At 55.0% G+C, this 21280-nt stretch overlaps 1 protein-coding gene across 2 annotated transcripts in view; it reads right to left on the bottom strand.

The window, feature by feature from the left end:
* ACAN (aggrecan) overlaps nt 1-21280 on the bottom strand; it is a 39463-nt gene that overhangs the window by 3152 nt on the left and 15031 nt on the right. The window contains exons 3-15 of one of the 2 annotated variants that reach the window (XM_081124622.1): nt 20124-20507; nt 18995-19169; nt 18399-18526; nt 17733-18026; nt 16021-16416; nt 15128-15302; nt 14555-14682; nt 12696-12989; nt 11008-11223; nt 6531-10202; nt 3292-3405; nt 534-692; nt 45-127 (exon numbers count right to left, since the gene is read on the bottom strand). In XM_081124622.1, coding sequence (XP_080980748.1) covers nt 45-127; nt 534-692; nt 3292-3405; nt 6531-10202; nt 11008-11223; nt 12696-12989; nt 14555-14682; nt 15128-15302; nt 16021-16416; nt 17733-18026; nt 18399-18526; nt 18995-19169; nt 20124-20507 — 6218 coding nt within the window. The remainder of the gene's footprint in view (nt 1-44; nt 128-533; nt 693-3291; nt 3406-6530; nt 10203-11007; nt 11224-12695; nt 12990-14554; nt 14683-15127; nt 15303-16020; nt 16417-17732; nt 18027-18398; nt 18527-18994; nt 19170-20123; nt 20508-21280) is intronic. The other variant, XM_081124623.1, reaches the window with a different exon arrangement.

Genomic DNA, 21280 nt, shown 5'->3' with positions numbered 1-21280 from the left:
TTCGGGGTCACCAACTCTGTCCAGGGGCCCCTGGCAGAACTCACCAAGGAGTGTCCGTCTGACCAGCGGAAGTCCCCTTCGATGGTCCTGTCATTCAGGCCGATCCACTGGTAGTTTTGAGCATTGTCTGGAGAGAGGACACGGTGTTTGGGGTGGCACTGAATGCCCTGGGGGACATCTGAGAAACTTGGGCTTACAGAGGCAGAGGGGACGGAAGGGTGGCGGGATGTGGGTGGGCTCTGAGGAGATGCCACTTGCTTCTGGGGTCCTGACAAGGGTCTCAGCCCGTGCACAACCGGAGTGCCTTTAACCACCTCTGCAAGCTGGCACAGGCTAGTGACCACCACGGGGTTATTCTGGGGCTGATGCTGACAGACTCCAGGGACTCGGGCTGGGAAAAGCCCTTCCTTCCCTCCCTGTCCCCACCCCTGCAGCCTCACTGGGTCCAAGTCTGCTGGCTGCTGGCAAGTGAGGCCCTTTGCCCACGCGGCCACTTTCCTCTCAGGCTGCCCCCAAGACCCAGCCATACTTACTGTTGACAAACTCCTGCTCCTCGGGGGTGACAATACTGCTCAGGTGGGACTGCTGCTTTCGACACTGGCTCTCAGCATCCACCCAGCTTTCCCGCTCGGGGAAGTGACGGTAACAGTGGCCCTGGAACTTGGTCCAGCCCTCCTCGCACAGCTCCTGGTCTGGAACACAGGGCAGGACTTGAAGGGAGGGGCCGAGGCTGCCAGTCTCACCCTCAAAGGCGGGGCCCAGCTGGACGGAGGCTCCGGTTAGAAGCCTGGGAGGCCTGGCCCCGGCTCCTAGAGCTTTTGGGCACGTTTCCCCCACCCCCAGAAACGCCAGGGACCCTTTCTTTCCCTGATGTCGCCCCCTTCACCCCCCCAGAAAGCTTCTCTCCAGACATCAGTGGACCAAGTCAAAAGAGGTGGGAATATGGGAGGTGGGGAGCTTTAAGGCAAAGCTCAATTCGGAGGCTCTGAGGGTCTCCAGGGAGAGAGGGGGTTGTGGGGAGGTGGGTGAAGGCAGCAGAGGCAGGAGCAGGCAGAGCTGGGGGCATGGCATGGGACCTGGGGTGGGGACAGAGGGGCAGAAATAAGTCTGCTTTGGGTCCAAAGGGGATGCAGAACGCTAAGTCTGCCCAGCAGAGCTGGCTCCAGCTCAGCGCACTGTCCTGCCACTTAATGGGCAAGGCAGCCAAGGGGGGGGGGGCAGGTCCTGGCTATTGATTTTCTCTTTTGGTGGCAGTGAGGTGCAGGGAAGAGCCTCTCTCCTCCCAGAGCTCTATGGATCACAGGTTCTGAATTCTGGACGGAGGGCTCTGAGTTTGGAGCTCTCAGGGCAGCCTAGGGGACAGAGGCCTGGGCGTGCTGAGGTTGGCTTTCTCAGGTTTGGGGGAGCCACTACGCATGTGTTCTTCCAGCTCTGCCTTCAGCGACATCACAATGGCAGCTCTACATGGGTCCGGGTGGGAGTTTTAACCTTCAGAAGCTGGCGGGTGGTACAAAGGAGGGCTCCCCCTTCCTTTCTGAGAGCCGTTGATAAACGTTTGCCAGCACAGCACTGGATGGAGGGAATTCCAAGACCCTCTCTTCTGTCTCCCATGGGCCTCCCCGGTGAAGGCCGCCCCTAGGGCCCTGGGGCTGTATGAGAACCTCCTGGAGACTCTGGCTTCCCAGGAAGAGAGGACCAGTTCCGAGGGGAGGGAGGCTTAGGCTGCAGGGGTGCAGGCATGGCAGGTGGGGAGACAGGGGCAGAGCAGCAGGAGGGCTGAGGACTGGGGGGAGTGGGGGCTCAGGGCTGGAACAGGAGATGCAGCCCTGCTTAGCTGGGTGCCTGGGTCCAGGGCCCAGCTGGGCGACCCTGGTGCCATCTCTCTGCCCCATCGCCGCAGAGGCCTGTGAGCACCCTGCTTCCACTCCTGCAGGACACCCCTTCTCCCAGCTTGGCACCTGAGAGCTGTGGTCTGTATGGACCTTCCAGACCCTTTTTTTCTCCCTGATGACAAATGTGTTGGCATCTGGGGGAGAAAATCCTGATAACTCTCTCCTCCCACCCCAGACCCCATGCACCAATTTCTTGGGGACTCGGGGGTGAAAGTGAAAGATGGGAGGCTGCATGGAAGAGGAAGACTCAGGCCTTTTCCTGCAGATGCTGTAAGTTCCTCCACCAGCCTGTGACCTTGGCAATGCCTCCAGGGAACATGCAATCGGAAACCGCCTCTCACACAGTTGAGGACCAAAGGGACAGTTCCCAGGAGTTTCTGCTGCTTTCTGGAAGTTTCTGGAATGTCCAACCTGAGAGTATGTTAAACTTGGTTTTAAGTCCCTGCACACTTCCAGTTCTATGCGGGCTGTTGCTATTAGCAACTGTAATTCTCATCTCTCCCATTCTGAGTCTCTTGGGACCTTGCCCCTGGTGGGGGCTCGGCCTGGCACACAGCTGCCCTGGGCAGAGCCTGGCCCAGGGGCAGAAGTAGAGGAGTTGGCAAGGTCCCAAGAGACAGAACTCAGCCCCTGCCCCTTGCAACGAGGCTCTGTTTTCTCTGGCTGGCCCTCTGCCTTGCACAGGGGAGGGAGGAAGGAAGTGTGGGCCAGAGCGGCATTGACACGGCATCGGTCACAGTGGTGACAAGTAGAGGGTGACATGCAGCAGTCCCTGCTCATGCATGACCGGAGCATGCTGGTGATGAGACAGCTCTCAGGCAGACAGACCATAGCTCTTGCCAGAGAAGAGGAAGCAGTGTGGCCGGTGTGGCACGGTGGCTCCCAAAGCCAGGAGGGGCCACTGAAGTCCCTCCCACAGGCGGTGAAGCAGCAGACAACGTGCCCAAGACCACACGAGGAAGACCCATGGCTGTCACCCAGGTGAGAGCCAGTTACTCCCGCTCATGGCTTCCTCTGAGACCAACTTGTGGAATTGGTCCTGTCTTCTTAGTCTGGTACCTGTAAAGACCCTGACGGTGGCATCAGGGGGTCTGGGAGCCCGGGAGGAGGTTTGTGTTTTAAAGGCCCCCCCAGGCAGGGCAGGTTGGCCCGGCCTGCCCATCTCTCCTGCACTCGGATCAGCCAATGCCCTGGAGGTGAGTCTTTATAGGAAACAGCAAGAGGAGGACCTGGAGTGAGTGGGGGCGGACTTCTCCCTGTGGCTCCCACACTGGCTGTCTGGATGGACCGTGGGGGCCCCAGCCAGGGCCTAGATCCTGCGGTTAGAAGGGAAGGGTGCGGGTGGAGGAGGAGGGGCTGCAGCGGTTAGTAACATTAGCTGAAGCCGAGACGGCCGTACCGATCTCACACAGGTCCCCTCGGTAGCTGGGAAGGCATAAGCATGTGAAAGAGTCCAGGGCGTCCACGCAGGTGGCTCCATTCAGACAAGGGCTTGAGAGGCAGTCATCAATGTCTGCAAGAAACCAAGGGCCACCATTAGGACGCCCGCCGGCGGCTCCTCCAGCTTCACAAGCCACTGCGGCCTCCGCATGGCTGCATTTCCCATGAACTGTTGCTGCTGCTGCTGCCGCCGCCGTCTGAGAGCTGAGCCAAAGATCCAGCAAGAGTTATCCTGGACGCGTGTGGTTCTCGATGGGCACGCTGAGCATGGGAGCCCGGCTCGTTTCCCAGTGGGTGAAGGGCTTTGGTGCTTCACCCAATAGCCAAATACCTACTGGGGAGAGTGAGCTGCTTGACCCACGGCTAAGGACCAACCGAGGCCCCAGGGTGGTATGTGCTCAGGGGCAGGGTGCTGCTGGATCACACCTGACCTGCAGCCGTGAATTCCGAAGCTTGGAGTTCCTGCAAGATGCCTTCTCCTGAGACTACTTCAGGAAGCCAGGGGGGTCTGACTTTGCTCAGCGTGGCAGTGAGCAAGGACATTGGAAGTCAGGTTCTTGAGGTTTGGCCAGAACTCTTGGTTTTCCTCCAAGTCGTGCACCCAGGGAAGAGGGAAAGGTCCATGCAGTTGCTAGGATGAATGAGTGGTCTGCAGAGCACAGAACTATGAGAAGATGGCAGTATGGGATGCTCGCATGGGACTTGTGAACATCTTTGGGTTGTAGACAGCACCGTTCTTGTCTTTAGCAGATAAGATTCTCGAGTATCTGTTCTCTTGGAGGCAGTGACAGAAACCCAGCCCAATGTGTCCCCATGCAGCCTCCTTTGAGTTTAAGGGCCCAGTTGAGTTTGATTCAACACCAGTGAGTCAAAACTTCTAGAGGGGCTCCATCCTGGCCGGAGAGAGATGAGGCCGGTGAAGTACCTAGTAAGTGGCTGCCCACCAATACCGGCATGGGCGGGACACAGGCAGGTCCCTGTTGGCCTCTTCTCCCAGGTATTCTGTTCCCTTCTGATCTTCTGGTCCAACGTGTTCTTTCTGATCCAACTTCTCTGTAGGACTCGAATGGGTAAGTCATTGGCCTCTGCCTCAAATTTTCCCCCATGGGTCAAGGTAAGAACTGCATTTCCTAATCTGGTTTTTCTGAGAAGCCAGAGACCTTGCTTTGTGTGCTCCAAAGGCTCCTGCTGGTTGTTTTTTTTCCCCTCCTGGGAACATGATACATGGTATTGTGAAGCTCCTTTTTCCAGATCAGTAAAAAGTCTGCAATGAATGGGTGGGTTCCCCTGGCTCATCGGGCATCTTGACATGTGGCCCAGCCTTCATATATGCATCTGTGCTCATACAACCTCTAGGACCGACGTGGCTGGGGGTGGTCTCTCCATGAGCAGGGACTATGTTTTAGGACTTAGCTCTCGCCAGAGCAGACTCGGCCTTAAAGTCAGTCCTCTGATTAAAAGGTAAATGATCGTTTTCCCTGGGGCCTGGCAGACATTGTCTAGACCGGAGCTGGGCCTGTGCGATGAGCAGCCGGGATAGTCTCAAGTCCTCAGGCATCTCTCTCTTCCCATGAACTTCTCAGCTGCATCTTGGGGAGTGCACGTCACGCACTAGACGCTGACAGTTCCAAACTTGGAACTGTTTTTGGAACTGTCCCGAGCAAGACCAAAATGCATGAGGAGCTGACTGCCATCCCAGCATGCACTTGGATTCCCAGCAGCAGCAGTAGCAGCAATAGGTCAGGTTGGTGGGCTGGGCAGAAGCTGGGGGTGGCTCTCCTGCCTCAGGAAAGTTACTGTCCTCTCTTGTCCATTAGCGTCATTATGGGAGACGGGAAGCACTGGGCAAAAGGGGGGGGGGGATTAAGCAAATGTAGGCGCTAAAGCAGTTGTACAGAGCGGGGGGGGCAAGAGGGGACAGGAGTGGCCTGTGGGGAGACGTCAACCCTGGGGCCTCTGGCCAGCCCAGGAACGAGAGGGCAGGGAAGGCAGAGGCCCTGAGGGAGGCCAGGCCAGGTGGCTTCCAGGTGTCCCAGCGGCCTATTTCACATCTGCCACCCCCAGGTGGCCTGAGGTCCAGGGAGCAGCACTGTTTTTCCTTCTGTGTTTGGAAGGCAGAGAATCTGAGAAGGTGGTGGGGACTGAAACTCAAGGAACCAGATCCAGGGCTCAGAAGCATTTTGTGCAGGGCCCTGGGTTCACAGATGAGGAGGGAAGGGAGGGCCACGATCCTGAAGACCAGACAGCCTGTGGGTGCCAGGGGGCGGTTTAGAGAGGCCGGGAGTCAGCATCTGCAGCAGTAGGAGGAGGGATGAGGGTCCTGAGCAGGGCTTTCTTATTGGCCACCCTGGCCCTGCATGGCCACCTCTTTCTGTGAAGGGCAGTTAGGACGTTTCTCATCTTTTGGAACCATGACAGGGGTTGGGCTGGTCCCTGCTGTGAGTGAGCATGGAGTGGGGGTCCCAGGCCAAGGTGGTGGTAGGTAGAAGAAGACAGGGAGGGCTTTGGGCTACTAACAAAGGGGAGAATGCTTTTGTTGCTGGTGAAATCAGCCATTAGCATAATTTTAAAACATAAAGAGGCCATGAGGCCTGGCCAGCATGGCTCAGCAGTTGAGCATCAATGTATGAACCAGGAGGTTGCGTTTGATTCCCGATCAGGGCACATGCCCAGGCTTCAGGCTCGATTCCCAGTAGGGGGCATGCAGGAGGCAGCAGATCAGTGACTCTCTCTCATCATTGATGTTTCTCTCTCTCTCTGAAAACAGTAAAAAAAAAAAAGAGGCCATCAAGAGTGCTAATGTTGCTAAGGGTGTCAAGGTTCTCACGGAACAACGATCGATCGCAGGCAATTGAAGAGGTAGAAAAACTGTTGTCGATTTGGATAAACGAAAAGTAGTTAGCCGGTGACAGCATCTCGGAGGCAATGAAATGCAAAAAAGCAAAGATTGTACTGTGTGCAAAGTATGATGCTCAGCGCGTGTTTTAGACGTATTTTATACGCCGTTTAATCTTCCCTGGTACCATTTCCATTTCTCAGATGAGGATCAGAGAGGTTAAGAAACGTGCCTGAGGCTGCACAGCCAATCGATGGGGGAGCTGTGCTCAGAACCTTGAATCTACACCACCTCCTATGATGCTACCACCTGAACTACGCAAATACATTTAAAAGAGAGAGAAAAAAAAAAGCCCACAATACCTGTAGTGGTCGCCTCCGATTCCTCGGTCCCTTGTGCAGAAGTTGGGATGGAGGCGTCTGTCGGGAAGATGGCTCCTTCGGCTGTTTGGGTCTCTTCTGAGTGCAAGGGGCTCAACGACTCCATTTCTCGATGTGCCTCTGCAGGCCGCTGGGTCTGCTGGGTCCATTCGAACTCTGGGACACTGGTGCCCATGATGACAACATCCAGCCCCGAGGTGTGACCAGACAGGTCTCCACTGATTTCAGTCCTGTCTCCAGAGGCCACGGGAGTGGCCGAGGGCCAGCCTGATGATGTCTCTGTGCCCAGGTCATAGGTGCTGGTCGACTCTCCACTCATTCCCGACGGGGTGGAGCCCTCCGTGGGTCCTTCCTGGAAGGCTGAGGTGCTGCCGCTCACTCCCAGGCCCGAGGCTCCCTCCAGGTGAGCTTCGGGGAAGGCGGAGGTGGTCTCGCTCAGATCGGGGACCCCCGAAGCTCCTCCGCCGGCCTCGGGAGCAGCAGACGCCTCCACCCCAGGCTCAGGATAGGCAGATGTTTCGCTGCTGGATTCCGGGACTGATGACGTCTCTACCCCACCTCCGGGGAATCCTGGTATAGCTCCACTGGTGTCCCCCGATGCAGAAGCTTCTCCGCTGGACTCGAAAGTCTGGGGTGTGTGTGTCAAAGGGGGTCTCTGGCCGAGTTCCTGAGAAACAGTGGGTTCAGTAACACCCTCCACGAATTCAGAAGTGATCAGAGTAACTTCTGGAAGTTCTGAGGCCTCCCCGCTGGTGCTGGTGGCTGCAGAAGAATCCCCACTTATATCGGTGGTGCCTGAAAAGTCCCCACTAAAGTACGGAGTACTCGATGGCTCCCCACTGGTCTCTACCGGCCCAGACGGCACCCCACTTAGCTCCAAAGATCCCGAGTGGTCTCCAGATATGTCCGGTGCACCGCTGAGTTCCAGGATGCCTGATGGGCCTTCTCCTGCTTCCTGTGCTGTTGGAGGCTGGGTTACAGATTCCACCAAAGTTCTGTCTACCAGAGAGACGGTGGGGAGCCCCGATGGAAGTCCGCTGCCATCATACGCTCCTGAGGGCAGACTGCTCCCCACCTCAGCTCCAGAGACTTCTCCACTGACCTCAGTTACTCCACTGGGTAGGCCACTGAACTCTGGAGGCTGGGATGTAAACCCACTGGAGTCGATGGTTCCAGAAGGCTGTCCACTGACATCCCCTACCCCAGATGCTCCCGAGAGATCCGTTTCCCCAGAAGGGAAGCCGCTGAGCTCCACAGACCCTAAACCTTCTTCTTTAAATGTTGTTGGGGTCACCTCAACGAAAGTGGTGTCCACAAATGTAATGCCAGAGGATTCTCCACTGCCACTCATGGTGGTGGAAACCAGGTCAGAAACTCCTGATGTGGTCCCGCTGAAGCCTGGCAGCCCCGATGGCTGCCCACTGAGATCAGGGAGCCCAGATGTTTCTCCACTCAGGTCAGTCATGCCAAATGGTGGGCCACCACCAAAAAGGTCTCCAGAAGCTTCTCCACTGACGCTTGGTAGTCCAGAGGACTGTCCACTGAGCTCAGTCATTCCAGATGTTTCCCCAGGGAACCCTGAGGGCAGCCCACTGAGCTCAAAAAGCCCAGATGTTCCCCCACTGATGTCAGGAAACCCCGATGGCTGTCCACTGACACCAAAGAGTCCAGATGTTTCCCCGCTGAGTTCGGGAGATCCAGATGGCTGGCCACCAAGTCCAACTCCTGAAGGGAGTCCACTAGCTCCCCCGCTCATGTCTAACTCACCGAAGGGCAGCCCAGATATCTCTCCAGCACCACTAATGCCAATGGTCCCCCTCCCTTCCAGTTCACTTGCTGTGGTGGCTGTGACTACTTCCACCAACGTGGTATCCACCAGGGAGACAGTTGGGAACCCAGATGGAAGCTCACTGAAGTCAGGCAAACCAGAGGACGGGCCACTTCCAAGGTCCATTCCGGAATACTCACCACTAAATCCAGAGGGGAGGCCACTTGCTTCTGGAGCTTGCCCACTTCCTAGAGTTCCGGAAGGTATTCTGTCAAAGTCCAAGGCTCCAGAAGCTGACCCAACCAAGTCTTCTTTTCCAGAAGGCAATCCACTGAGGTCCTCAGCTCCAGAAGCAGAGGTCTCTAGACCTTCCTTTCCAGAAGGGAGTCCACCAAGGTCCCCTACTCCAGAAGCAGAGGTCTCAAGATGACTCTCACCTCCAGAAGGAAGTCCACTGAGGTCCTCTACTCCAGAAGCAGAGGTCTCAAGATGACTCTCACCTCCAGAAGGAAGTCCACCGAGGTCCTCTACTCCAGAAGCAGAGGTCTCAAGATGACTCTCATCTCCAGAAGGAAGTCCACCGAGATCCTCTACTCCAGAAGCAGAGGTCTCAAGATGACTCTCACCTCCAGAAGGAAGTCCACCGAGATCCTCTACTCCAGAAGCAGAGGTCTCAAGATGACTCTCACCTCCAGAAGGAAGTCCACCGAGGTCCTCTGCTCCAGAGGCAGATGTCTCTAGATGAGTCTGACCTCCAGAAGGAAGTCCACCGAGGTCCTCTGCTCCGGAAGCAGATGTCTCTAGATGAGTCTGACCTCCAGAAGGAAGTCCACTGAGGTCCTCTACTCCAGAAGTAGAAGTCTCTAGATGAGTCTGACCTCCAGAAGGAAGTCCACTGAGGTCCTCTACTCCAGAAGTAGAAGTCTCTAGATGAGTCTGACCTCCAGAAGGAAGTCCACTGAGGTCCTCTACTCCAGAAGTAGAAGTCTCTAGATGAGTCTGACCTCCAGAAGGAAGTCCACTGAGGTCCTCTACTCCAGAAGTAGAAGTCTCTAGATGAGTCTGACCTCCAGAAGGAAGTCCACTGAGGTCCTCTACTCCAGAAGTAGAAGTCTCTAGATGAGTCTGACCTCCAGAAGGAAGTCCACTGAGGTCCTCTACTCCAGAAGTAGAAGTCTCTAGATGAGTCTGACCTCCAGAAGGAAGTCCACTGAGGTCCTCTACTCCAGAAGTAGAAGTCTCTAGATGAGTCTGACCTCCAGAAGGAAGTCCACTGAGGTCCTCTATTCCAGAAGCAGATGTTTCTAGATGACTCTCACTTCCAGAAGGAAGTCCAGTAAGGTCCTCTACTCCAGAGACAGAGGTTTCGGGACCTTCTCCAGAAGGAAGTCTACTGAGATCGCCTACTCCAGAAGCAGAGCCTTCTAGATCCTCACCACCAGAGGGCAGCTCACCAACTTGAGAAGTGTTGGACCACGTAATTCTATCTTCGTCACCTGAGGCGAGTCCACTTCCCACAGGTAGGCCTGAGCCCACTGAGGAGGTGACACCACTGGAGTCAAGGTCTTCCGAAGGCAGTCCGCTGGCACTTCCCCCCGATGGCTGCCCACTGGAGTCTGGGTGTCCTGAGGCTTCTCCGCTGCCTGTGAAGTCACCACTGACTTCAGGTATCCCAGAAGCCTCCCCAGAGCCGGGCAGCTCCATCCCACTGGGCACTGGGGGTAAAGGCGTTAACAGCGGCTCCTCGGAGGGGAATGGTGTCTCTGAGGGGGATGTCCCCTCCGAGGGGGATGGCTCCTCTGAGGCCAAGGGGACTTGTGTTGCAGAAGGGCCTTCTGTGCTCTCCTCTGTTGCTGCACTAGTGGGAGGCCATGTAGGAGGGACCCCTGGAGGAAAGGAGAAAGAAAGACAGGGTGGGGATTTAGTAACTCTGCCCCATTTTAAGCTCATACAGAGAAACTGAATTCCATTCCCTTCACAGTAAAATTTTTCTTTCAAGAGCTCAGAGATGTGTTCAGACATTTTCTAATGGAACCTTGCACAGTCCCCTGGAAAGAAAGGAGAAAGGAAGGGAGGGAGGGAGAGAGGGAGGGAAGGAGACCAAGAAACTCCCCAGCACCCTCAGGCTGTGCTTTGTGAAGTATTAGGGGGTGCCATCCACACAACCCACTGGGGTGGGGGCCTGGCTATCACTGAGGACAATCAGGGTTACTCTTCAAGTATTTCCACACCGTCTTCTCATTAATCTAAACCCATAGTTCTCAAAGTAGGGTCCCTGGACCAGGAGTACCAGCATCACCTCATAGAAAAGCAAATTCTCAGGCCCCCTCACCCGCCCTGAATCAGACTCTGGGGTGGGTGCAGTGCGCTGTGATTTAATAGGCCTCCCTGACGATGCTGATGGTCCCTCGAGTGTGAGAATCATTCATCTAAACCAGACGTGGGGAACGTCCGGCCCGAAATCACTTGGTCTGGCCCTGCCAAGACCTCATCAAAGAGAAGCAATTCCAACCATCACATTAAGGAAGAGTTAATTAAATATCTGACCAAATACAGCAGGCTAATTTTTTAAGTTGATAATTTTGTATGGCTCTTGAATGATGCTATAAATATCCAAATGGACCCTTGGCAGAAAAAGGGTTCCCCATCCTTGAAAACCCAGCCCTCTGAGGCAGAAAAGGCCACCCAGACCTGGCAGTGGGAAGGTGCCCGCTGGGGTGTAGGCTAGATCCCATCCCGTGCGGTTTTCTGGCTCAACGGTGAAATCTGGAATCGCAGTTGTCTCCTCCCCCAAGGGGACAGCAGCCACACCGGGTCCCACTTGGGTAGTGATCCAGTCCTCCACGTCCAAGGGTGTTGTGGGTGTGCTACCCATCTCTTCTCCTGGAGAGGGTGCAGCTGAGACACCTGAAGGGACATGTGGGTGGTAAGGGTTCCTTCTTACCAGTGCCCCGCCCCAGCTGGCCTTCTTGAGGACAATTAGGGGAGTCTGAGGGGAGCCAGGCCTGTGCAAGGGCCTTGCTGGGCCTCGCTCCCCTCCCCCGCACCTTGCAGGCCAGAGAGATCACTTTTTAAAAGATTTTTCTTATGTTTTTAGAGAGAGGAAGGGAGAGGAAGAGAGAGAGAGAGACATCAATGATGAGAGAGAGTCATTGACCAACTGCCTCCTGCACCCCCCCCCACTGGGGATCGGGCCCGCAACCCAGGCTTGTGCCCTGACCGGGAACTGAGCTGTGACCTCCTGGTTCACAGGTCGATGCTCAACCACTAAACCACACCAGCTGGGCTAGAGAGATCACTTTTGACCTCCTCAATTAATGAGAGCCGTTTGCATCAACGGCACCATCAATATGCACACACCCTCGGCACTTTATTGCAGGGTGGTCTGGGGCATCTCTTCTCTAGAATTTATCATACGTGCCAGGCAAGGTTTTAAAGTGTTTTGGTGTACACGAAAGCATTTTATCCCTTAATGGCCTTAGGAGATAGGTACTGTTATGTCATTTACAGATGAGGAAACTAAGGCACAGAATGAAGCGACTTGCCCACAGTCAGAGGCTCATACGTGGCAGATCTTTGAACCCAACCAAGTATCTGGCACTGTGTCCTCAGCAGCCTGGGTCCATTAAATACACGAATTGCTGATGCTTACTGAGCAACAATGGGATAACTCAGATAAAAGCATCTCAAAAATACTTACAAGCAGGGGTGAGTTTGATAAGGGTGGACACATTATTTGTGACAAGAAGGCTAATATTTATTAAGCACTTACTGTGTCCCAGGCACTCTGCCAAGAGTTTTCTCTGCACTATCCCAGTTCATCCTGACAGCAGCTATATCACGATTTTATAGATGAAGCAGAAGAACTGAGAGGTTAAGTGACTTGCCCAGGGTCACACAGCTACTAAAGCAGCAGAGTCGTAATTAAAACTCAGCCCTGCCTGATTTTATTTTATTTTTTTAATTAGATTTATGGGGGTGACAATGGTTAATATGAACATATAGTTTTCCGGTGTGGGTTTCTATGTTACAAAACCTGTATATTGCACTGTGTGTCCACCGCCCAAAGTCATATCTTCTCCTGTCACCATATATTCGGACCCCCTTCATCCTCTGCCTGATTTTAGAGCCCAAGTTCGTACTCACTTCTCCATACTTGTCTCTGGGGAACCTCAGAAAGATGCATTTGCCTTGAGGTCAAAGCTAACTCCAGAGGTCATGCTAACTCCAGAGCTGCCCCTGACCCAGGGGGACTGACTTTCTCTTCCTCGCTCTGATGGGTGGGGAGAGTGGACAGGGGCCAGGAGGGGTCAGCCCCAAGGAGTCACCCCCCCACCCCATGCAGAAGTGGAGGCTGGAGGAGACGGGAGGGCACAAACCTCGGAAGCAGAAGGCATGGTGCCGGGACAGTGGGTCCAGGAGGCCGGTCTGGTTGGGGAACAGGTAGACGGTCCTCACGCCTGGCTTGTCCCCGCCACAGGCCGGCCGAGGGGTGACGATCGGGTAGCGGAGGCTGCCGTCGGCCAGCCAGCCGGCATAGCACTTGTCCAGGCCGAGGCTCCAGGCGGCGTAGAGCTGGCCGGTGGAGGCCAGCGTGGCGTTGTGGGATCTGCAGAACTCCAGGGCTTCCTGGAAGGTGAACTGCTCCGGGCGTGTAACGAAGAACACTTCCCCTGGGGGCAGAGGCAGGTGGCAGGGGTGAGTCTTCACGTCCATGGCCAGGGCTCCCTCTGCCCACACCCTCCCTCTGCCCAGCAGGGGTGGGACACCTGCCATGGCAGGGGAAGATTAAAGCCCTCACCCAGCTCAAATATGCCCCTCTGTGACCACTTCCCCTTGGATGTCCTGGGACACTGGGAAGTAGGGTGACCCACTGGGGTGTCCCAGGAATTGGGATTTTTTTTTTTAAATTTAATTTAATCATCACCCGAGGATATTTTTTCCTTCGCTTTCTCAGAGAGAGTGGAAAGGGGAGAGAGAGAGAGAAACATCGATTGGTTGCCTTCTGCATGAGCCCCGAATGGATCCGGGGATGGAGCCTGCAACCGAGGTACGTGCCCTTGGCTGGAATCGAACCTGGGACCCTTCAGTCTGTGGGCTGATGCTCTAATCACTGAGCCAAACTAGCAAGGTTGGAGTTGGGACTTTCAGTGCTGAAATCAGCAAAGTTGCAGCCACATTGAGAAGTTTGGTCACTTACAGTCCCTCCTTGCCTCCTAAATTCCTCAGTCACCCTCAGGTATGTCATTCCCCTGGCTAAGATAGGAACCCCCCGGGGCACCCCCGCACCCCGCTGTGGTCCCCTACACCACAGTACTTGTTAGCGAGCACTGTGAACGCTCTGTACCTGCACCCACCCCGCCCCCGTGAACTCATGGAGCGTGGCAGCCGGGCCCTGTAACTGCTGCTGGGGATTGGGTCCCAGCACCCAGAACTGTTCCTGGGGGCCCTGTCTGATTTAAGGGGGAAGGAAGTTCACATTTACTGAATACCTACTCGTGTCAGGCACTTTTCATATGTGTTTCACTTAATACTCAAAAAAGCTCCTGATCTAAGCATAAATCAGCCCTGTTTTACAGATGAGGAGACTTAAGCCTAGAAAGGTTAAATAACTGACTCAGGGTGTGGGACAAGTGAGTGGCAATGCTGAAGTCTTCCCAGAATACAAGCATTTTCTTTTCTCTTTTTTAAAAAAATATGTCTTTATTGATTTCAAAGAGAGGGAGCGAGAGAGAAACATCAATGATGAGAGAGTCATTGATGGGCTGCCTCCTGCACGCCCCCTGCTGGGGATCGAGCCTACAACCCGGGCATGTGCCCTGACTGGGAATCGAACTGTGATTGCCCGGATCCTAGGTCGATGCTCAACCGCTGAGCCATGCTGGCTGGGCGATACCAGCATTTTGAAAATTGGGTTCAGTGGAATAGTAATTGGGTGATTTTAATTGAAATTAAAACTAATGAGATAAAACAAAAGTAAAAGACCTGTGATTGGTTAAGCAGAGTTACAGAGATTTTGTTGTTTGTTTTTACTGCAGGACTTCTCAGAGCCTTTGCTTTGTTCATGGACACTGGGGCTCTTTAAGAGGCAGATGGTGGATATTAAAATAGTAGATTTATTTATCCACAGACAAGTGTATGTGTGTGTGTGTGTGTGGTGGATTTCTGCCTCCTTTTTGTGTCTCTTTGACAGCCCCCTGCCCACCTGGGGTCCAAAATGTGAGAACAGTGCCTGTACCTTCGAGCTTGCCCACGTAGCAGTAGACATCATAGGTTTCTGAGGGTGGGCGCACACCATAGGTCCTGACCCCCGGGCTGCTGTCCTTGTCACCCACACATGGGGTCCTTGGGCTCACAATGGGATACCTGCAAAGGAGGGTGGGAGGGGCATATGAGGGCCTGTTCCCAGGTGGGGGATGCCAGGTGAGGGTGGTGGGCCACTTGGGGACTCAGGCAGGGAGGGTCTCCGGTTGTCTGGGGGGATTCAAACAAGGAAGAAGCCCCTCATACTGGGGGCAAGGTCTGGGGGCCCCTCGGGAATTCCTGGCTTCAGAAGAGAGCTTGGTGCGTGGAAAAGCACTGGGTCAAGCTGGAAGGGACTGCGGGGCATGACCTAGGACTTAATGTCACCCTCTCTGAATATGCTTTAGTTCTAGGGGAGAGATTAAGGGAGCACCCAGATTAATGAATTAACTTGCAGCATAGCAGGTGCCCACCCTGTCCTGGGTCCAGAGCCAGGCTGTGGCTCCCCTGGCCTGACCTCTCCAGGTTGGGTTGGGGCAGGGAGGGGAGCCTGGTCGATTTCCCTTACCTGACGGTCTGGTCCTGCAGCCAGCCGGCGTCACACTGCTCGTAGCCGGCTTCGTAGGCGGCCTGGAGCTGCTCGGGTGAGGCGATGACCGCCCCAGTGCGCAGGCAGGCCTGCTGGGCCTCCTCGAAGGTCAGCGAGTAGCGGGTGGACCCAGGGCGGTAGTGGAACACAACTCCTGTGTGGGGAGGGGAGGGAAAGAAGGAGAGACAGAGCAGACTCAGGGTGTGGACTGTGCACCACAATGCCAGTGCCCACAGGGCCAGTTCTCAAGGATTTGTGGGCGTGGAGGGAGCTCTGGCTTCTCGAGGAACAGCCTCCCTTCACCCCTCCTTCCTATCCTATTTCCAGGCCATGTGGACATTGAAACTTGAATTTTATATAATTCTCATTATGTGTCACAAAATCTTCTTATGACTCCCCACCTCCCAACTATTTAAAACTGTTAATTCCATTCTTAGTTTATGAGCTGTATAAAAACAGGGGGCCAGCTGGATTTGGCCTGTGCACTGCAGTTTGCAGACCCCGGTCATCGAGGGTCAGTGCTGTGACAGGCTCCTGGGTCACCCCTTGTGGTGCTTCTCAGTGGTTCTATCCTGTGGAGGTGACTGATGGGGTGAGGAGCCCCCGTTTTCCACTCTCCTTCACCTAGACCCCGTGGGCACCTTTACCTGCCTGATACATACACGAGCTCCCACCTATGACTTCAATGGTAGGAAATGCTTGGTGGCAAAAGAGCATCGATCTCACTGGCCTGGCCTATCCCCTTTGTCTTACAAATACGGAGAAGGGAATCTGAGAGGGGAGAGGCTGGTCTCAGGTCCCAGGTTAAGTTGAAGGTATAAGATCTCCAGGCCAAATTCTTTCCCCTACATCCCCGAGGACTGAGCACTTACCGCCTGGCAATCGTGGCTGCCCGGGCACCTCAGCTTCTCCTGGGGCTGCGGTCACCTGCACGACCAGGTCCTCGCTGGTGAAGGGGCCCAGGCCAGGCGTGGACTCCCCAGGAAAAGCCCAGGGCCTGGTGGCCTCTCCAGTCTCGTTCTCAGCCCCAGGGAAGGCGGTGGCCTCTAGGTCGGGGACCAACGTGAAGGGTTCCTCGGGCTCCAGGGCCGTCGGGGAGGCGCCAAAGATGGGCTTCACCGTGAGGATCACGTTGCCTCGGGCCTCGCCCTCGGTGATGTTCCGCGGCAAGGGCAGCTCCACATCGGGCAAGGTCACTGTCTGCACGGTGATGTCTTCTTCACCGCCCATCCCGAAGAAATTTTCTGGGATATCCACAAAGTCTTCACCTGGGTCAGGGACAAAGACAAGCGTTAGCTGCTCATCCTGGGGCTGACGGGGGAAAGGAGAGCATCGGCCCCATCTCTTTCACTGCTATGGAAAGAAAGCACCCATTGCATGCCTGGCCTGGCACCTTGCTGGGCCCATTTTGGGGTCGTCATTCTATGTGACTATTCATTTTGGAGACCCCACAGTTTTCAGATTGCAAGAGAATGCAAAGTTATCATAGCACAAGATAGTGACCGATCATCTCACTGCTTATAAAGTGAGTCCGGCTCCAACATCTCTTCCTGGTCAATGCCAGTCGCCCCCTTACCCATCTTCTGAGCACCAGCCAACGGGACAATGTAAGTCTGTTATAAAGGAAACTGGAAAATCTCGCCAAAGATGCGGGAGCTCATGAAATTGATGCAACATGAGAGAACTACTCATGACCATCTGAGGGTCTGGCAGAAATGAGCCAGGTAATCATTAACAAAGAGAAAATCCACGAGGGCGCAAGGACTTTGAAAAGGGTGGCTGGGATACTGAAAGGACGACGGGGGGCTTTAGGGGAAACCCTAATTATTTTTGCAAAAATAACCCTTTTCATGGAAGATTGGGCTGCGAACCTCAATATGAATCACCACTGTTGTCCTAAAATTGATGCAACGCCGTATCATTGTTTCTTTTGTCCCTCCAAGAATTAGCATTTAATTGTAATTATTGCCCAGATGGTGTAAAATATAAAAAACTTTTAGTCTAAATTTTCAAAATTTTCCTCTCTTTTTTTTCTTTTGACATGACCCATTTATTTTTCCCCTTTTTATTGAATTTATTGGGGTGACACTGGACCCACCCCCTACTCTTTTCAGTAACACTTTGGCCCTCCTTTGACGTGAATCCCAGTGCAAGGGCCGATAACAGCGCCCCCCGTGGGGACGTGGTCTCACGTCGGGCCCCACCATCTTCCACGTGGTGCCACCACCTCCCCATTAGATGGATGAGAAAACTGAGGCTCAAGGCCTTGGCTGGCCTATGGTTGCACAGTAGCAGATGGCAGAGCTTAAAGTCAAACCTGAGGAAACACAGACTCTAAGCTCATGCTTTTAGCCCATTCTGGGCTGATGAGACCAGGGCCGGATACCCTCCAGCCTCCATCTACTCTACCTTGGCTCTCCTAGGAACCTGTGGAAACGGGGGGTGCTAAAACATGGGGTTCAGGTACCCAGTGGCCCCTTGACGGGGTAAAAAAACAGCCCCCCATTCCCAGATCTCTTCCTCTGGGCCCCAATTTTGCTGGCGTGACCCCCTCCTCCCTCCCGGCCTCCAGCCCCAGCCGCACCTGTGTAGCAGATGGCGTCGTAACGGGAAGAGGGGTCGGGATAGCCCGTCTGGTTGGCGTGCAGGTAGACGGTCCTCACGCCCAGGAGGTTGCCCCCGCAGTTGGGCCGGGCCTTGGAGATGGGGTAGCGCACGCTGCGGTCGGCCAGCCAGCCGGCGCTGCACATGTCCATGCCGCCCTGCCAGGCCAGGTACAGCTGGCCCGTGGTGGCCAGCCGGGCGCCCAGCCGCCGGCACTCGTTGGCAGCCTCCTGGAAGGTGAACTTCTCCGGAGACGTCGAATAGAAGACCTCGCCTGACAAGGACACAGCAGCAGTGAGCATCTCCCTCTGCCCCTTGCCCTGCCCCCGGCCCATGCCCCCAGGGAGGTCCACGCGGTTCCACCAGGTCTCCAGCGCATTCTAACTTGGGACAGCGATGGCAGGTCAGAGCAGTTGGGGGTCCTGGCTGGGAGGGGTAGTGCTGGGTGAGGGACCAGTGACAAAGCGGTGGCACCCGTTTGCAGGAGCTTGGGGCCACTGAGGCCTGGAGCTCCACCCTCTCCTGGCCTGATAGAGGGGATCGAGAGCGTGGTGCCCCGGGTTAGCGCCCTGCCCCAGATCCCGAGTGTCAGTAGGCCGAAGGGGACAGGAAGGGGGCTCCTGGGAAGGGGGCAGGGTGGCCTCACCCTCCATCTCCTCCGCGAAGCAGTACACGTCGTAGGTCTCATTGGTGTCGCGGATGCCGTAGGTCCTCACGCCCGGGAACTCGTCTTTGTCCCCGTAGCAGCCTTCCCGAGGAACGTGGATGGGGTACCTGCCAGGAACCCAAAGCGGGGTGTTTCCCTAGGGGACGGGGGGGCGGGGGGCTGTGCCCTCCCATTCTCCTCTGGTGGGAGGAAGCGGTGACCTACTGATGCTTTTTGCCGGTGCCCGCCCTGCATGTGTGCACTGCTTGTTTTTACAGGTTTTTCTCTGGCTTTACGGAAATACACATTTTCATAGCTACTGGTGATCAAAGGTGGCCCCTTTATTGACTGACACCAAATATGTCCTATCAGGGGCGTGCAGACCTTTTCTGTAAAAGGCCAGAGAGTGAATATTTTCAGTTTTGGAAGAACCCGATGATATGTGTGTAATTTGCACGGACAGATGCTCCCATAGGGCAAAGCTGCTAGCAGCAGCCACTCTTTCTGCCGCAGGACAATATGAGGATCTGGGACTGGTCATCCGTCCAGTTCCAGCCCATCCTCCACTGCGCTCGGCCAGTGGCCTGGGGGCTCACCTGACAGTCTGGTCGGCCAGCCAGCCGGCATCGCACTGGTGGAAGCCGTCCTCGTAGGCGGCTTGCAGCTGCTCGGGCGTGGCAATGATGGCACTGTTCTGCAGGCAGGCCCGCTGTGCCCTGTCAAAGTCCAGGGTGTAGCGCGTGGAGATGGCTCTGTAATGGAACACGATGCCTGCAAGACACGTGCGGGCCGGAGAGCATGTCAGGCACAGCCCCCCATCACTGAGGTCCTCGCAGAATCACTGCCGCAGTCAAAGGGGCCTCACAGTCTGGGCCGCTAGCTGACCCGCTAATCCCCTTTCCACATGTGCATGTGGCTTTTCTGCCTTTGCTGGGATGCCTCCAGTCACGGGGAACTCACTACCTCACAAGGTATCTCTTTTGAATACCTATGATAATTCTGATAATCAGAAAGTTCTCTAAATTGAACTAAAAGCTGCCTCCTTATAATTTTTTCTTGTCACTCCAGGACCCCCACATTTGCGTTGAGGAAAGAGACACTTAGAGCCCAGGCACCTTCAGGCCAGCAGAATCCAGTGGGAACCCTGTTTGTGGCACCCCCAGGAGTGGATCGTCTTTGATAGGGCCTCCCAACAGGAAAAATCTGGTGCTGACCAAAGTACTGAAGCCCAAAGGACACAACCATGCTCCTTGGGCCACAGAGAGAAAGGGCACTGGGGTGTCTTCATCCGTTTCTCTGGCTTCTGGATGTGAAAATGGGGGTGGAGTGGGGAGACAGAGGAGGGAAAAGACACCCGAATGAAGAGCCAGGAGGCTGTTCTGGTTCATGTCCTGGGGAAACTCCAGGCAAGTCGCTCAACCTCAGTGAGCCTGTCTGTACAATGGGGATGATCCCACAGCCCACGGAATCACAGGGTCATGGCAAAGCACCAACCGTCATCTCCATGTGACTGTGGCCAGGAAATAGTCAATCCCCGCCAAATGCAGAAAGAATATCATTAGCTCTCTGTTACATTTGAAGTTGAATAAGTTGATGGAGGTGCCAACGGAAGGGGGAGGAAGGAAGAGCTGGGACTTGAGAGCCAGCTTGTCTGGGTCCACACGGGTAGGATGGCATTTGGTTCTTTCTGCAGGGGAACCAGGATCCCTGGGGGGGGGAACTCACCTTTCACCACGACCTCCAGGGTGGCCTCGCTGTCCTCGATGCCATGCATCACCTCACAGCGGTAGATCCCGGAGTCATTGGAGCGCAGGTTCTGAATTTCTAAGGTGGCATCGCTGGGAATGGCCGGGTAGTTGGGCAGCGAGACCTTGTCCTGGTAGGCACTGTTCACCCGCACCTGCCCTTCCGTGGCCACCAACAGAACCACCTCCTTCTCCTTGGAAATGCGGCTCCACTTGATTCTCGGGGTGAGGGGGGCGGTGGAGGGGGCGGTGGTCACAGGGTGCATGGGGTCGATGAAATAGCAGGGGATGGTGATGGAGGTCCCCAGGAGGACCCGCAGTGGGGACGGCTCGGGGATGCTGACACTCAGCGAGTTGTCAGGGTCTGTGGGGGAGACACACCTGTTAGTAGTGCCTGGAGAGGACCACCCAGCCCCCCCGGCGGAACCCAATGAGCCTGTGTGTCCGCGTTGGGGACACTCCTGCGCCCTATGGAATTCCCAGGAATCCCTGCAACACCCTGTCCAGAGCAGCGTTCCGAACTCAAGAACCCTGGTGTGTGCACCTCAGGACAGCAACTATGGGGCCAGAAAAGCGCAGGGGGAACTCCAGAGTCCAGACCACCTCTCTGTTTCTCAAACTAAGGTGCCCTAGGGGATGCCAAGCCATCGGATAAACAGGACCCATCTTTCTGGAGTGACAGTTGACTCAAAGACTCGGGGAAAAATTATTTGGGGGTATTAAAATTATTATGAGGAAGAAACAAAAATAATCCACAAAACTTTTAAAGCCAACAGCTTGGCCGATGTGGCTCAGTTGGTTGAGCGCCTCCCATGCACTGAGAGGTCGCAGGTTCAATTCTCGGTCAGGGCACATGCCCGGGGTTGTGGGCTCCATCCCCAGTAGGGGGCGTGCAGGAGGCAGCTAATTCTCTCTCTCTCTCTCCCCCCTCCCTCCCTCTCTCTTTCAAATCAATAAAAACATATTTTTAAAAAAATCATAGAGCGTGTTCATGGGGAAGATGCAGCGGTTCACCAAATCCTGTTAAAAGTAAAGGTCTCCTTGGTATAGGAAAGAAACAGCTTTAGGGGGAAAAAAAAAAAGCACTTTTCATGGTGAATCGTATGCTTAGGGGACCTTTTCTCCAGGACAGGTTAC

The sequence above is a fragment of the Miniopterus schreibersii genome, assembly GCF_964146895.1.
Source record: "Miniopterus schreibersii genome assembly, chromosome: 22".
Lineage (NCBI taxonomy): Eukaryota > Metazoa > Chordata > Mammalia > Chiroptera > Miniopteridae > Miniopterus > Miniopterus schreibersii.
The sequence above is the reverse complement of the archived record's forward strand: the minus strand, read 5'-3'. Positions and strand labels throughout refer to the sequence as shown.